Source organism: Mustela nivalis (assembly GCF_964662115.1).
Source record: "Mustela nivalis genome assembly, chromosome: 5".
In the NCBI taxonomy this organism is placed as follows: Eukaryota; Metazoa; Chordata; class Mammalia; order Carnivora; family Mustelidae; genus Mustela; species Mustela nivalis.
Window position 1 is genome coordinate 53,993,287 of NC_139024.1, and position 17,761 is coordinate 54,011,047.

The 17,761-nt window shown below is 47.2% G+C and overlaps 1 protein-coding gene and 1 long non-coding RNA gene across 9 annotated transcripts in view; one reads left to right on the top strand and one right to left on the bottom strand.

The window, feature by feature from the left end:
• LOC309864645 (sterile alpha motif domain-containing protein 5) overlaps positions 1-17,761 on the bottom strand; it is a 909,922-nt gene that overhangs the window by 72,622 nt on the left and 819,539 nt on the right. For all 7 annotated transcript variants that reach the window (XM_082730322.1, XM_082730320.1, XM_082730326.1 and 4 more), the window contains exons 5-6: positions 4,669-4,709; positions 2,328-2,414 (exon numbers count right to left, since the gene is read on the bottom strand). In XM_082730322.1, the coding sequence (XP_082586448.1) occupies positions 2,328-2,414; positions 4,669-4,709 (128 nt within the window). The remainder of the gene's footprint in view (positions 1-2,327; positions 2,415-4,668; positions 4,710-17,761) is intronic.
• On the top strand, positions 17-15,199 carry LOC309864656. 2 transcript variants are annotated; one of them, XR_014311670.1, is made up of 5 exons: positions 17-1,483; positions 5,979-6,123; positions 8,295-8,473; positions 11,504-11,596; positions 14,792-15,199. It is a non-coding gene; the product is annotated as an uncharacterized lncRNA (long non-coding RNA). The 2 variants fall into 2 exon arrangements; XR_014311671.1 differs by lacking the exon at positions 5,979-6,123.

Below are 17,761 nucleotides of genomic sequence, written 5' to 3' on the forward strand. Positions count from 1 at the left end.
TATTTCAAATACGAACAAGAAGAAAATCCTTTTGAGAGCAGTGGGAGGGACCCCTTTTTCCTAACATTAAGGTCACAGAGTCAGCTGCAGAATGAGACCTGTGGCCTGTTGAGATCCTAGATTCCTATAAAGCTGTCTGATCACTGTTCCTAAGAGGATAGGCACAAATAAATAAAATCACAGGTAGGGAGCATTTTGGTTCACTGGAAGGAAGGTTTTTATAAATTCATACATATGAAAGTCTTGTCAGAGGTGCCTGGGGTGGCTCAGTCATTAAGCGTCTGCCTTGCGCTCAGGTCGTGATCCCAGTGTCCTGGGATCGAGCCCTGCATTGGCACTCCCTGCTCAGTGGGAAACCTGCTTCTCCCTCTCCCACGCCCTCTGCTCGTTTTCCCTCTCTATCAAATAAATAAATAAAATCTTAAAAAAGTGAAAGTCTCATCATAAATATGTATTCAAACTGTGAGAAGAACTCAATTTCCCACTCAGAACTGAAGGCAGCCAGGAGCGCCTGCGAGGCTCAGTCAGTTAAGTGTCCGACTCTTGATTTTGGCTCAGGTCATGATCTCAGGGTCCTGAGACCGAGCCCCACATCAGGCTCTGCACGGGGCATGGAGCCTACTTGGGATTCTCTCTCTCCCTCCCCCAATGCTTCCTCTAAAAAGAAAACAAAACAAAATGAAAACCAAAACTGAAGGCAGCCAGAACTACTGAGGCGAAGAGAATCCCCCCTCTAGGACCTTTTGAAAGTGCTTTCCTGCAAAGCAAACAGATTGCTGTTACCTGTGACATACGTGAGCCACGCCAGCTTGTGTGTGTTTGGTTAGCGTGTCAGGAAGGACAGGTCAGTGGAAGTGTGCGGTAATGCACTGGCTGAAAATAAACCCACCTTCTAGCTCCTCATCCTTCCCCTGCCCCCTCTTTCTCATACAGACTTCACCAGCTTCGATGTCACTAGGATCTTGGCCATGGCTAATGTGCCCTTGGTGTCGAGGGCCAGTAAGAGAGTCTGGCTGCAGACCCGGAGGAAACCACTGCAGTCGGGGCCAGCCCTGGAATTTATGTTCCCTTGCATTTCCCTATCTCATTTCCATTTTGTCATCAATCAGCCCAGAAAGTTCCAAGTTCTCTTCGCCACTCATCTACTTGTCTGGGAAGAATAACACAGTGTGTGCTGGGTTAGGAGACAAGCCTGCTGGTTTGATTCATTTTATTATGTGCGTCACCTTCGAGAGTGGAGGGAATGCCGGGGAGCTGGGTGGGTTTCTGAAAAGAAACCACATGAGCCAGTAAACGGTTGGCTTCCTCCCTCAATCCTGCATCCTGTCTTCTCTCTCTCCTTTTCCTTCCTTTCTTTCTAAATAAGACTTCGTCGGGATCCAAGGTTTACTTTGAATCGCAAGTGGTCTCGGGTGTGTAGCAGAAGGAAAAACTGGGAATGTTGGAGAATCAGCCTTAAACCAGGACAGCCGGAATAACCCCGGTGAGTGCGGCTGGGGTCCCAGGTGTGTGACTGCATACATGCCGTCCTTGTCCACGTGTCTCATTTCCACGTGTCTGAGTACCTGGGACAGCATTCTGGATGGGGGAGGACACTGTGATGTTTTAAACGCAAACAGTCACTGGTGAGCCACTAAGAACGTTCATCTCGCGATAACCTTGCTCGGCTGGGCTGGGATGGAGAAGCGGCTTTGTGTCTGCTTTCCCTCTGAATACGGGGGGGAACATAAATTACATAACTGAGCCTCAAAGGGATGACATATTTACTTACTATATAAACAACAACAAAGACACGGCCAAGAGGAGGCCAGGGCTCCCTCCACAAAGCAGCCCGGGCAAATTCCCATGATGTCAGACCAGGGGACAGAGTTTCCAGGGGCAACAACCCCGTCACTGGCCTGCCTCAGAAAAGCATCTCCAGTCCAGAAGATTGCAAAGGCCCCAAGTGGCAGGGCCGGGGGATGGGTCCAAAACTAACAAACGCTCTGACTTGCTCAACCCTTTTGGGATAGATCTTGGCGAGTAAAGATCTTCCTGAGGTTGGTGTGACCAAGAAAACGAAAGATTTGGTCTTTGCTCTCAAATCTATGAAAAGGAAGACCTGCCAACTCTCCTCATTTTGTTTTCTCTGATTAAAAAAAAAGAGAGAGAAACCCACTGGGATGAAGTCTTAAAAGTCACGAGAGGACTGTCAGAAAACTTGGAATCTTTGTGGGCCCAGGCAACCAGTGTTTCTAACTGGCCGCCTCCAGTTAGATTATTGGGCACAGGCTTTTCAACGTTTGGGAGCTAAAAGGACCTACTGTCCGCCAGCTGTGGCACAGTACCTTTTGAAGTCTGTCTCATTATTCCTTTCTGGTTCTTTCGAAAGTTCTGCCAGAAATACTTATTTTTCTTCTTCCAATCTCCTTTTCCTTTAAAAACAAAAGGGGAAAAAAAAAAGGCACAAGCAATAAATTCATTAATAACAAAAGTAGCCTCTTCTTTATAATTCAAAGCTTATAAGAATACTTTGATTTCACAAAAAGACAGTTTTTCTCTTTCGGTTTATGAAAGACTTGGAAATGCCTAAAAAGCTGTTTAAAGGAAATACAAATTTCCTAGCAGCAAGTAATAGAGCAGTGGGGTTAAGACAAGAAATAAAGAAACATCAAAAAGGCAGGCAAAACACGCATTCGTGTATTCACTTTGATGTTGTTTAACTAGTGTGTCTAATTCTGCCCTGTCTTGTCTTGTGGTCGAGTCTCCCCCCTCGGGTCTCGGCCACAATTATTTCAACGAAACCACAAATGGAACACTTGAAGAAGTGACCTTTGTTTTGTCATTATCCCTGCTGTTGATCTCCCCTTGATTTATTTCTGTTGTTGCAGACTTAATGAAGAAGACAGGAGGGTGATTATGTCCTGGGTGTGCTTGTCCGTCAGTCCTGAGCTGGCTCCGGGAGCCCGTGGGGTTGACCTGCGCTGTTACTCTGTGGCATCGAGTTTGCTGGGAGGCAGGGGACGCAGCTGCAGGGTAGGCCTCTCTGGCTTTCAGGTCACTTGCTGACCTACTATCTGCAGCTGACCCGGGGTACAATGACGAGAAAAGCAGACTGCCATCCTGCTGTGACAGCTCCCAACGGAGCTCCCTCCTCCCCCTCCCCCACCCTCACCCCCTGGACTGTTTTGGGGACAGCTGCCCTTGTTTGCAGGGGAAAACTATGTCACTGCCATAGCTAGACATCTCCAGTGTTTGCTAGGGTTCCAATCATCGCTGAGCTACAATGCCTTTTAAAAAGCAAAAGGAAAGGAAAAGAGCAAGTAAAAGAAGAGACTAGCTCTGTGTTTAAAGATGAAATGAAAGAGCAGGTCTCATGCAGATGGGGCACAGGCACAGCAACAGCTTCGTCACTGTCACCACTTGGTGTCCCTGGCTGCTACGCAGCCACTGGAAACGGCCCAGTGGAGAGATGGGCTGCTGGTTTCCAAGGTCTAGACTGGCGTGCTGGCCAATGAAGCACAGATGCGTGGCAACCTGGGGTTGCTCCTGGGCTCTGTGAGGCACCGTGTGGGAACACCAGAGGCCCTCATGTGAGTGCAGACGGGCCCTGGAGCTCTGGAATGAAGCCCACTGCGAGGAGACTTCCTTGGTACCCGGAGCCTTGGAGGGGAGTGTGAGGGCACCTGCCGCTTTCCAGCTGCAGCAAATACTAGCACGGAAGGTGAGAGTAGAAGGAGGGCCATCATTCATTCAGTTTTCCTCTCAAGCAATTCGGGATCATGACGTATTTCTTTTCCTGGAGGATATACTCTCTTCTTCCTCTATTTTAATGTTTCCAAAATGAAGGTGCAAATTGAAAAATAAATAGCAGCTAACATGCACTGAGTTCTTACCAAGCCCAGGCACCCTGTTCTTTAATGGCTTGTTTCACTTAATATGGCAATAAACAGGGTGTATTATTGTTCCCATTTAGTGGATGAGAAAGCGGACACTTCAGGAAGCAAGTGACTTGCCCAAGGCCCTAACCACTGAGTTAGAAGACTCCTTATTCAAACCCAAATCAAAAGCTGATCCGAGCACTTATGCTTCTTATCATAATGACCTTGCCAGACTTACTCTGACCCAACAGAAAAGATGTTACTAAATCAAGAGCGGGTTTTATAATCAAGGAAATATAAAATATTTAACACCTTAATTGTGCATAGTCTTTGATTCAAAAGTTCCAAATCAAAGGATTTATACTAAGGACATGATTAGGGATAGGCTCAAGGATTTTTCGGATAGAATCAATTCTCTGAGAGCAAAACTTAGAGACAACCTAAATGTTCAGCAAACAAGAGATGGTTGATTTAAATTGTGGCCCATCCCATATGATGGAATTTACGGACTTCAAAATTTTACCATAAAGAATATTTAATCAACGTGGGAAAATGCTCAGGATGTTATTCAATTGAATGGAATTCAATTGAAAGAAATTATAAAATAATATGCAGCGTATGAAACCAATTATGTTTAAAAGGAAACATACAGGCAGGGGTAAAGAGAGGAAAGAGATGTATCAAAATCTTAACAGTGTTTCTTCCTGGGTGCAAACATTCTTTGTGGTTTTTGGTGTGTTCACAGTTTCTGTGTTCTATAAAGTATTAAAATAATTTAAGTTGTTAAACCAAGAAAAGGAATACTGACCTACAGAGCTGTCTTCTGAGTTCGACTTAGGAAGAGTGTTCCTAGAAAAGAAAAAACATGTCTGATTACGAGGGAGCCTTACCTTTGTGCGAGGACCGAAAACCCTCCCATCTCGGCCGCCCCAGCATCATCACCACCTAGACGAGCCAGGGAGATTCTGATACAGTATTTACCACTAGCCTAATCTAGCCAGCTGCTGCCTTTCTAGAAACACGCTTAGGAACCGTTTGTCAACATTTACTGCAGACTCACTCCGGGGTAAGACCTCTATTAAATGAAGGGACTGGATTTCACTAGACGATCACCCGATGATCCACTTCTGAGAACTATTAGCCACACGTTAAGTTACTGCCACTGTGAAGTCTCTTGTGTAAGTGGGACAGAGAAAGCAGATCGTAGTAAACATACAGGCCCAGGACCACAAGTGCCAGCGGCTCAGGCCAGCGGTGAGTAGGGCGGTCGGCCCCAGAAGAAAGGTAGGCAATGAGACACCCCACCCAGAGGGAGGAGGTTGGCGGGCAGGCTATCTGCCTTGCTAGATCCTCCTCTGTTCGAAGAGAAGCCAGGAAATCTGCTTTAAAAAACAAACAAACGAAAACAGAAAAGCAGCTCCACATTTTTAAGTGATGGCAAATAATTCCATGTTTTTTTAAAAATGTGTCCAAGTCCATCAGCACGTGTCTGGACACCAGAGATGGCCCCCACGCCCCCTACTGCGGCTGCCAGCCCGTGACAAATACAGACAGATCCAAAGAACTTGAAACAGGAACACAACCCAAAACCAATTACTCGTTTCTCTAGAACACACATAGACAGATACCAACTTAAATTAGGAAGGAAAGAAACCAAAGTAAGTTCAAACAGGTTCTCTCCTCAAGGTCAGAAGAGAGGGGAGCAGAGCCTTTCACTGGGCGGGTCCAGAACCTAGAGGGTTTTAAGTGCGGTGTACACGTGCGGATAAGGAGAGTCAGGAAGAAGGAACCTGTATCCGGACAGAAACACAAGGGTCCTCAGGGGGTTCACACCTGAATCTTCTCTACGTTCACCTGCCAGGGAGATTGCAGGGGGAGGGCATGTGGCAAAAACGCATTCCTGATGGGAGAACGCACGGGGAGACAGAGGCTGGGAGGCCAGAGCTGGGTTACACTGAGGCGATCAGAGGAAGAGAAGAGCATGCAAACTCTTCTCTTGGGCAGTGTGTGGCCCACCTTACGGGTGGAAAGGACCTCTACGATTTGAGGTGACCAGAGAAAGCAGGAGGGGGCTTTCTGTCACATAGAGCCACCTGGGATAACACACCTCTCTTCAAGACAGGGCCACCGATGCCGTCTGACTGCTGGGGGCCAGGTGAGCGCAACAGCTGGGCCTGTAAGCACTTTCCAAGCCAAAGGCTGAGAGAAGAGGACCGTTGCTGACTCGTGCACAAATCTAAGAGACCTCTACTGTCCGTGAGGGGTGAGGGGAATTGCTCAGAAAGAAACAGGGGAGGCATCTCGGTGCTGAGGACGAGAGCTAGACCCAAAGGCATTCTTTCCCATCACCACTAGCTGTGAACATAGAAAATGTAAGGAAAACGTACCCTGTTACTGAATTATGCCAAGGTTTAGCTCCAAGGATCTCCACTCTGCCCCGCAAGCCATGCAAAAATGAAAACAACTAAATGTAGACTTACTTAAACAGCCACTTCCGTTCTTAATTCATTCAGCAAAAATGTACTGAATGCTATCATGAGTAAGGTACATGGGTGATTACAAAGAAATGGGACTCCTGATGCGACAAACAAGAGTGAAGAAGAAAGAAGTAGGCACACAGGAGAAGCAACAGCAGGAGGAAGGGGAGGGGAGGGCAGGGCTGGGCGTGGAGGACGGGGAAAAGGAAGCAACAGCAGCTGTGGGTCATTTAAGTGCGCAGGGCCACAGAGGTACAGAGGTACGGGCACAGCAAAGTGGCAGCAGGGAGCAGACTGCAGAGAGCTGGCTAGCTGACTGGGGTTAAAGCAGAAGATCCTTCTAAAGAAATATGGGTGTGCAGGTGGCATAGTTAAGGGACTGACTTCTGGTTTCGACTCAGGTGGTGATCTTAGGGTCAGGAGATTGAGCCCTGCATTAGGCTCCCTGCTTGGCATGGAGACTGCTTGTCCTGCTCCCTCTGCCCCTCCCCACTCCATGCTCTCTCACTGCAAAATCAATCCATCTTAAAAAAGAAAGAAAAAGAAAGAAAGGAAGAATATGTGAGCTAAAGTTTGCGTTCCTGTATTTTATTTTTTCAAATTTTATTCTGTTGCATTTAGAGCTCAAAGTCATAGTAATGTGCACAGTCCACCTCCCAGCACAGTCATCCCCTGCTTTTGCCTTACCTGCTTACAGTAAAGAAAGCAGTACAGTTATTTTTAAAGTCACTCTAAGGAACAAGGAAACTCTTGACCTAATTGCTAAGGACCAAAGACATGAAATATCCCTAGCTCCTGATCAAATACTTAACTATGTAATAAATTACAAATACGTATGCGAACTTTTACTTTTCCTAAAAGACATGTTTTCAGGGGCCTGGGTGGCTCAGTCTGTTAAGTGTCTGCCTCTGGCTCAGCTCATGATCTCAATGTCCTGGGATCAGTCCTGCATTGGGCTTCCTGCTCAGTGGGGAGTCTGCAGCTTCCTCTACCATCCCCCACATGTTCCCATGCACTGACATACTCTCTCTCACAAAAATAAGTAAAAATAAATAAATAAAAGAAATATTTTCACGGAGAAAACAGCCTAAAGAAACGTTTTTTTCCTTCAGTCCTTTGCTGATTACAGTAATAGTTCCTTACTGAGTTGTAAGGAATTTTGCCCATCATTGAATCCAATCCAAATTCTATAGGGAACATGATCTCCAGAAGTTACCGGAGTGGTCCAAGCTTCCATCAGCTGGTTAGAGGCCAACAGGGAGCTCTCCCTAGACATGGGCAGCCCAGCTGTCTTTCCACCAGATGCTGGACTCTTCCTCTCCAGAAAAAATGTCCAGAAAATTGTTTATATCCTATTCTTAAAGAACTCAAAGCCCAACCTCTATTTTCCAACCCCTTTTTCATTCTTCCTGACAAATGGGAACGTCTTCTACCATAAATATATTCCAGAACCCACACCGCATACAAAGGTAAGCTCTCACTATTTCACAGTTATCACAAAATATAAACGCATTTTCCTCTATAAAATGCTAGCCTATAATTTTTTAAATTGGTATCTACTTTCTTCAAATTATCACACATATTTAAAAATTTATCCTCAGATTGGCACTTGGATCTTTTCATTAAAAGAGGTGCTTCTACTAGCGAATGCTTGCGTTTCCCCACGTGGCCAGCAGATGGCACTACAGCTCCTCTATTCATCTTGCGGTGACAAATGAGGGCTTTATTTTTAAGGTTTCACAAATTCACAATCTAGATACTAGCCAAAGAACAGCAAGCCAGTGTTTCCCAAGTGTGCAGCTCCCCAACTCATCAATTTGCAAAGGGGGGAAATGACACCATATAAAGTTTAATTTGGACGCAGTGAACTGTCCCTGCAAACAGAGGCTGGCAGGCAGAGCAGTGATGTGAAATGCCATCTTTCTCCTTGAGACTGATTGTAAAATTCATCCGGCAGGAGCAGAAGTCAATGATGTAACCAGATTCCAAATCTGGATGGCAGCAGGTGGAAAGGGTCATTTGCTGATCTCCTGGTGGAAGAAATTAATGCTCAGGAGTCAGTTCCAAAGAGGCTTCCTCAGAGCACCTTCTTACAGCCAGAAGCCGCAGGCCTGGGAACGGCTGGGCTGGAAGCAGGTTTGTCAGCCTCCCTCTATCTATCACGCTCACTATCAACAGGGTAAAAAGGATGGGAACTTCAGCACAGGGTCCCGGGTTTCCATGACTAGGACTGACAAGGACACAGTAATTAGCATTTTGCTGCACTTTGAACATCTACATAAGCATCAAATAATTTGAGTTCTGCATTTAGTCTCTGGACCCAATCGTAGAAGTACCTTTTCATCAATAACTACTACTATTAGACCTCAAGAGTAAATACTTTTTCCTCAATCTCCAAATTAACACTCCCTGAACTCAAAGAAAATTCAATAAAGAATTTATAAATAAGATTAAAACAAAACAAAACAATTTAAGGGATAGCATCCCAGCACTTAACCAGTTCCTTCCATCGTACCTCGTCTTTAGCAAATTCTTTGTTCAGCTGTTTCATTCCTTTCTTCTCACTCATTCATTTGTTTTCTTTCTTTCAATAAACATTCATCCAACTCCCATTATGAGTCTGGCATCCTTTGAGGTATTGAGAATGTAGAGGTAAATAAGACAGGTAAGATCCTGAAGGTGCTCTTGTTGCAAAAGATGGGGGTGAGAAGCGAGGTGGGGGGTGCAGGTCAGGAAGTGGGGAGAATTCTTGCTGGGATGGACAGAGAAGGTGTCTCTGAAGAGGTGACAGGTGAAGAGAGACCTAGGTGATGTGCTGGCATGACAGGCAGTGGCCCTGACATGGAAGGCTGAATAGAGAAAAAGCAGAGGAAGAAAACAAGAGGTCTACTCTACACACACTCAGTCCGAGGCGCTTCCTGAACATCCCCGTGTAGACATTAATGGGACAGTTGGGTATGCGAGTCTAGAGTTCAAGGGTACCGCTCAGGACTGGAGATCAGAATTTGGAAGTCACGTGCATATTTAAAGCTAGGAGACCAAGAGAACACAGTGAAGAGATGTGGGATGAGCACTGGGCTCAACGGCTATCAGATCTTCGGGGTCAGGAAAAGAAGGTGAAGGAGCCATGGGAAACAGTCATGGGGAGAAAAAAAACCCAGGAGTACGCTTTTACCCTTTCTGGCTAAAATCATACAAAATTGATTTTATAGAAACTATATTGCTGCTCCAGATGTCATACAGGGAAAGTTCTAGGTTGTTCTCTTTTCTTTTCTCTTGAGCCTTGCTTCATAGTAGAGATCTCCATGGGGCCACAGAGAAGGTGAAACACAAAGGTCAGAATGAAATACTTTAAATTTGTGTGGAATTCTACCCCTTAAAAAAAACAAAAAAACACTCTTGTTGGCAATCCCCATCACAGAACAGGATGACCACTGAGGCTTGGGAGTGATGACGTGGCTAACGACACAGGGCCAGGCAGGGACACCCTGGGCTTGGAAGTCACGTCTCCAGCACTGGGGGGGCCCAATGCCTCGCCCACCTCACCATACTGTTCCTCATTTACATAAAAAAAATTCATAATACGTCCCATGTGTACGAAGCCAGTAGTTGGGTGAATTATGGAAGAACAATACTCAGAAGAACCTGTGAAGACCGAGCAGGTTTTCAACCCCAAAGGTGAACACAGCCCCTGGATTTATGAGAACCAAGCATTTCAAGAGAACTGCAGGATTTGGTTACGCGGCTCTTGAAAGATCTGTCTGTTTGCTGGAGGAAAGGAGGCCACGGACTTAGGCTCAGGCTCGCTTTTCTTCCCAGGTCTATTTATATACAAAGAGCCTTAGGTGCCTCTAGGCAAAGACAACTCTGTCTTCTGTGATGTACTTAGCCTGGCACAACAGAGAAGTATAGCGAACACCCCGACATATAGCAGTTCCCAAAATAGACCTTAAGTTTTTGTTTTGATGGCCTGTCCAGAAACTTCATTATAACCAAGCAAGAAAAAGAAAAAGAAAAAAAGGAAGGGAAAAAAAAAGAAAAAAAATGGCTATAACCTAATTTCTAAGAAAAGAACATGTGCTATCCATTACTGGAAAACCTATACTTAAAAGATTTTTAAGTTTCCTTTATCTTGTATCTCCAGAAATACACATCTTCATTAGTTTCTTTCCTGCTGAATTTTGAATCAGGGCTTTTTCCATGTCTGGGTCTCTTCCTGCAACATCCCTGGCCTGCAGAGGCCGTCCCCAAAGCCAGGAGTGTTTTCCTCAAGATGCGGGAAAAGGACTAAGCCATCTGTGCTATTGAGCTATGAGGGGGAGGCAGAGAGAAGGTAAAAGGGTTGAGGAGCTTTTTAGTAGTTGATTTTTTTTTCTTATGTGGTGATGTATTTCTTATACATCATTTCTTATACTTCATTGACTATTCCTTGTAAGTTGATATGCCTTCCTTAAATATTTTGCTTAGTGACAAAGCATTTTGTATAAAGCAGGAAATTCCTTAATTTAGTATTTCTTATTATCCTTTGAATAGCAAAGATCTTTTTTCATCATAGGAACGTATCTCCCCTATTTCATAAAATTCTGTGTAGACTATCTACTGTCAGCTATAAAAATTCAAGGCTCCCCACCCTTCCCCAGCCACGGGGCCAGGACGAGGATGAGACAGGAGAGACACAAGGGGTCCACACTGCTAGAGGGGCTCATTCTCGGGGTCAACTCTGTGTCGTATGTGTCTCTCTTGCTTTACCCAGACGACAGGTGCAGGGTTTCATGCACATAGTAGAACTTACCTTGCAAACTTGCTGCCTCGGATTGAAGGGAATTCTATTGCTCAAATCTGGTATATGTCGCTAGAATCCTAAGATTATTAACAACAATGACAACATCAGTGACATGTTGTCCCCTGGTCACAACACTCCCCATACAGGCCTCTTCTTTCATTTCAGCCTATTCCCAGCCTGTACCTTCGGGCTTTTGTTACAAGGTCACCTCTGCGTCCCTTATTCTGGGCTCGCGCAGTTTCTAAATTGCCACAGTTCCTCCTCCTAATTTTTTTGGCACTGACTTCCGTAAGTGATTCAGATGGCCGTCCCCAATTCCTCTTCTTGACCGCACTCCCTACAAGCTATTCATGTGTTCTCACAATCCACCGTTTTCCTCGCAGTGGTGACCGGACGTGATGTCGGTGGTTCTCCGCCCGCGTTCCCCGGCGCCGGAGCTCTCCCAGCTGTTTATTCCCTGCTGTCCTCCTGACGCGGTAAGAACCGCACCAAGTTAACTCACTGCGGGCAGCACAGGTTACACCGAAGAACTGGTGAATGGCGAGAAGCTTTCCAGGATGGATGGACATCCCGGAAGTGATCTGGACCAGCCCGTGGCGTGACCTTTACTCCCCCAGAGAAAAGGCTGTGATGCATGGATACGGGCTCAAAACGACAAGCCCATCCAGTGTTTATTCCCAATTTGAAGAGGCCCTCTCCCCATACCGATCCAATGCTCCCCCTGAGAAAGTGCGAAAAGGCCACTTCCAAAGTCGGATACTTTCCAGCCTTGAGTTTGGACATTCTCAACTTTTTTCCTGCCCCAACCTCTGTTGTCATTTCTGGTTGAAAACTGCCATCAGAATCACTGTAGGTGAACTTATTCCTTCTATACAAGATGTCTCTTACTCAGAAAAATACAGAGAGAGTCAACGTAGGCATGCAACTTGTAGCAAAAATGGTTTCTGTTAGGCTTTAGTCCCTGCTAATTATATTAGGTAGATGGAAATTCGAGGTATCTAAACACAATCTTTGCTGCAAATCAAGCCTATCTCTCTCTCTTTCTAGAACCAACTTCCCTCAAATAGCTAGGATGGATACAGGACTTCTCTTCTACTTCTCAATTGCACTAGACAAACGCAATCCACATTTCTCTGAGAATTAAACACACACACACACACACCAGTGACTGAACATGACACCAAGGTAGAGACGGATGGGCCAATGATTGGTATCCATATGTGAACGACATTCCCTAGAGCTAGGAAGGCTTCTTCCTGTAGGAAGCTGCCTACCACCACGGCTCACAGTGTGGGCTCTGGAGCCCAACCTCCAGGGGTCAAAGCCCAGCTATACCATTCACCAAACAGTCACTCTGAACAAATTACTTTGTCCCAGTGAATTCCAGTTTCCTTCTATGCAAGACAGGGATAGTAGTACCTATTGCCTAGATTTTCTCGAGGTTTCCGTGAACTATGACTTGTATGGAATTTAGAACATGTTTGTACAGGCAAAGCGCTACTACCAAGATGTTAGCGATGAGGACGGCTGTGTACCCAAGTCTCTCTCAGTCTGTCTCAGAGGGTCCTCCAGCGTCTTGACATTGAAGGGGCTGGTTCCCTGGCACCTGGGGGTGGCCAACCAGCTTCCCAGGCCAACAACAGGCTCCACCCCTGCTGAGACTGAAATCCACCACAGAGACGCACTGGAAGAGATCTGTGTCCTGTGTCCAGTTACCCAATAGTAACTGTCCCAAAGGTTAATGACAGAGCACATGGCAGAAGCCTTTGTTTTTGTTTTTTAAAAGATTTTGTTTATTTATTTGACAGATAGAGATCACAAGCAGGAAGAGAGGCAGGCAGAGAGAAAGGAAGGGAAATAGGCTCCCTGCTGAGCAGAGAGCCCGATGCGGGGCTCGATCCCAGGACCCTGTGACCACGACCTGAGCCGAAGGCAGAGGCTTTAACCCACTGAGCCACCCAGGCAACCTGGGCAGAAGTTTAAGTATCGTGCTTGAAACATAGCCAGATGCCACCTCTCCACAGCACAACCTGTTTGGACGGCAACCTCACTGAGGCCAGGACGGTGCCCCGTGCAGAGCTGGACACGCGCCCAGAGACGGGCCTGGGGCATGGAGCATAGAATATAGGAGAGCACATGGTTGTCTTCCATGATTTCTAACCCTCCCCCCACGCCCTGTGGGCATTTTCTTTTCCATCTGGGGTTTATTACTCTTTGTTACCTTGTGGGTTTGACCTCGCTAAGAAAGTTGATAAAAATAAATTGCTGTACAGGGAAGCCTGGGTGGCTCAGTCGGTTAAGTGTCTGCTTTTGGCTCAGGTCATGGTCCTGGGATCCTGGGATCGAGTCCCTCATCGGGCTCCTGCTCAGACAGGAGCCTGCCTCTCCCTCTGCCACTCCCCCTCCACACTTGTGCTTTCTCTCTCTGTCCCTCTTTCTCTCTGAGAAACAAATAATTAAATAAGTAAGTAAGTAAAATCTTTAAAAAATACTGCACAGATGGCTGCCCTGATGTGGTAATGTTGAAGGTCACCACTGTATCCCAGCCTTGAGAAGTTACAAATGCCTTCCTGCTTCCTGCAAACTTAGTGACCCGTCAGTGTGTCCCTGTGACACACCAGATGGTATATGATACTGTTTTCTAGGGAAGTTCAGTATGTGCAGGTAAGTCCAGTAAGGTCAGGAACTCCTCAGTCTCCTACAAAACCAACCAACCGTGTTTTTTGGTTTGGCATCTGCTGTTGGGCGTAGATAGTGAAGTCGTTCGCAGCCTGCTGATGGCAACAGACACGGTCTGTCGAGGGCAACGGTCTGGACCTTCCAGGAGTTCACAACAGAATGAGGCAGGTTAGATCGACGTGCTCAGGAGAAGGAGGCCAGAGTTGTGCCCAAGGCCTGCAGGGCCAGTGGCCTCCTGTCGCGAATTCCTCTTACCTTTTTTCTTACTAAGGGAACCATGATTCTGTCTGGGCGACAAAGTACCCCATGAAAACACCCACTTCCCCACACTCCCTTGCAGCTGGCGGAGGCCAAGTGGAGCTTCTGGCAGAGAAGACACAGCTGAGACTTCACAGGGAGGGACGATCTCTGGGAAAGCTAGGGTTTCCGTAATGACAGACTCACTCACCTTTGCCCATAACTTTTGCCCTTGCCCCTCCCCTCAGTCCTTCCTGAAACATGGACACAAGGCTCGAGCAGTCATCATTTCATCATAAGGATGAAAATCATGCATTAAAACTGTTGGAGAGGAAATACTTGCGTGAGCAACAGTACCAGCCTCCAGACTCCTTGCTGTATGAAGAAAACGAGCCTCCGTTTGCCTCCTCAGTGTGGTCAGGTTCAGTTACAAATGACTGAATGTAATCCTAACCGATCCAGTGGGCTAAGGGGTGAAAATGATCAGGGGCACCTGGGTGGCTCATTTGGTTCAATGGCTGGCTCTTCATTTCCACTCAGGTGGTGATCTCGGGGTTGTGACATTGAGCCCCCTGCGGGGCTCTGTGCCTGGCATGGAGCCTGCTCAGGAGTCTCACTCTCCCTCTCTTGCTCTCTGCCCCTCGCCCCCCACATGCATACTTTCTCTCCCTTAAAAATAAATAAATAAAAATGACCGGGTTAAGCGTTGGTCTGGGTTTACACAGCACAGTCCTATCGATCCCACTGTATTTCAGACTCCCAGAGACCAAGAAAAGGCTGATCACACAGATGCAGAAATGGAAGCCTGGCAAGTTCATGAAAGTAACTTACCCGACGGCAAATCACAGAGCTAGGGCTCAGCTCTCCTGGCCTCACTCCAGTGTTGGTCCCATGGAAACACCAGATTCATGAAGGCCAGGGTCTTACCACGCGATTCACAGTGCCAGATATGAAACCATGAGCCTCAAGTGTGTCCATGTTCTCCTATTATTAGCACTGAAAGTGCCAACTTAGGTTTGTGACTCGGCCACTGACATCGACAGATGTGGGTCAAGCTCTGATTTTTGACTTTTCCTCAACAGACACACAAAAGGTGTTGAATGAAAGAGAAAAAAAGTTCTCTTCTGTTTTGTCTGCCTTCAGTGCAACCAATAAAAATGAATACCTTCCTTTGATGGCCTTGATGTGAATTTTATTTAGGTCCTTACATCTTAAAAATTACTGAATTACTGTCAAAAGCAAAATAAAACAGGATTTTAGTGTACTGTTTTCACCACAAAAGCTAGTTTTTATAAAATGAGAAAAGTACTATAAGTAGCTTTCTTTGCATTTTCTAATGATGGCTATGTATTCTGCAAATGAGGCAAAAATATCCTTCCCTTCTATTTGCCCTTTAAAATCTAGCACATACAGGGGGCACCCGGGGGGCGCAGTCCGTTAAGCCTCAGTTTTCGTGCAGGTCGTGATCTCAGGGTCCTGGGACCAAGGCCCGCATCCGGCTCCTTGCTCAGTGCAGAGTCTGCTTGGGATTCTCTATCCCTCCACCTCTACCCAACCCCTCTGTGCTCGCAAGCACACACACACTCTGTTTCATAAGTACATAAATCTTTGAAAACATAATAAAATTTGGTGTGTACATGTAATAAATCTGTGGTTTAAGAAAGACTTTTCTGCAAGGAAACATGGCTGAGATGTGAGGCCAGCTGGATGGACAGCAAAGCACTGCATGTCCCCATGGCGGTTATCAGGATGCGTGGTACCGGCTCAGCACAAGAACAGCTCCCACAGCAGGCTGCCACTCCGCCTGGTACCAGGTGCATATGGGGTCACTTATGGCAGCGGAGGCTGGGAGGGTAGGGAAACCTACCCTTTGGTATTCTTATCAAATGTGCGTGATGGGACGCCTGGGTGGATAAGTCGGGTAAGCATCTCCCTTTGGCTCAGGTCATGATCCCAGGGTCCTGGGATCGAGTCCTGCATCGGGCTCCCTGCTCAGGGGGGAGCCTGCTTCTCCCCCTCCCTCTGCCACTCTCCCTGCTTGCGCTCTCTTGCTCTCTCTCTCTTTGACAACTATATAAAATCTTTATTAAAAAAACAACAACTGTGCATGAACCTGCAGGGAACGCCAGACTGCAAAGAGCCGGCCCCTAAGAGCCTCTGCCTCAAAGCGGGGAAAAGGGAGAGGGGGGATGGCTGGAAAAGAGGCTCCATTCAACTATCTTCTCAGTCTGTTTCCATGGCAATGGCTCCGGAAGCGGGTCAGAACTTTCTCAGTGGAAACAAACAGCGGCTCCCATTCACCACTGCCCGGGCCACGCTGGGCATGCGGGCCGCTGTGCTGTCTGGGCCCAGAGGCCCCAGGTGGGGGGCATGGGGGCCAGGGCTGCCTGCCTTTCTTCTGTCAGCTGCTCTGAGGGGAGCAGGGGAGACAGTAAAGCTGCCTCTGAAGGACAGAGTTGGAGCAGCTGCAGGACTGGAGGGCTCTTCTGCACCCTGCTGGTCACACGCTGGAGGCACAGGGGCCAGCCACCATCTAGGAGATGGCTGTGGGAGCTGTCCACCGGCCCTGCTTCTTCTGGTGGGCAGCACAAAGGATGGGGTCCTTTCCCCTGTGACCGCTGCATAGCCCCACCTTCGATTCCTTCAGACACCTCTGATGGAAAACTGTTAGGTTATGAACACTGTGAAGATGGGAACTCAGGCTTTCCTAGCTAGCTCCTCAGATTTCCTTTTTGTAACTGAGATATAACGGACACAGGACACATTAATTTTAAGAGTAACACATAATGAGCTGATATTTGGATGCATTGCAAAACGACGGCCACAATAAGTCTAGTTGGCTTCCGTCATGGTTCAGACCTCATCTTTAAATTCCCACCCATGTCCTGTCACATCGCCATCCTCCAACTCCGCTGGCTGGTCTCACGTTGCTCTCGGATTGCTTCACATCCTTCCCCCTTCTGGTCCTGAGGCTTTCTCTGAAGTGACGCATCAGCACCTGACAGAGACTCCGGGAAGCAGGGCCAGAGTCACCGTGACGACATGTGCCCTCTACCGGTGCAGGTGGGGGTGCCACCGCCGCTCCCACGGCTGACTGAGATGTGAAGCAGAAGCAGGAACCATCGACCCAAAGGAAAAGAAATGGGCTTTGGCAGTGATTTGTATCACTAAGCTGGCCGCCTAGGAACCTTCTGGAAAACTTATTAAAGACTCCCAACCGGTATCTGGAGAAGTCAGTGTATGAGGCTTGGGCGGGGCCCTAGGTCTGTCTTTCCAACAAGCTCTCCAGCTCACTGTGATGCGTGGGTAGGCCCACGACTGCCGGTGGCATCCAGGAGACCCTGGCAACAGATTCCCCAACCTTCCCTCTCCATTTCCTCCTTGCACCCTTCACTCCAAGGTCTCCAAAATCCCGTTAGGCAGGATTACAAGTGCAGTTCTCAGAAGAGAATTCAGAGTACGAGACTACAGTAAGACCACACAGCAACCAAGCTTGTAGACACGAGGTTGGGGGTCAGGGGCAGTCCTGAGTACCCCATTTCCATCCTCAGTACTCGGCATGCAGGAGACACTCCTTAAAGACTGAGTGAAGGAATGAGCCGGTGGGATGGAAGAATTTTAAAAACTAGAAGCCTAACAAAGGCTCTGGTAAGTTTTAGACCTTCAGGATCCATCCCCTGGACCATGGGTCTCCCTGCCCTCCTGGGGGCTCGCAATGTTGTCGC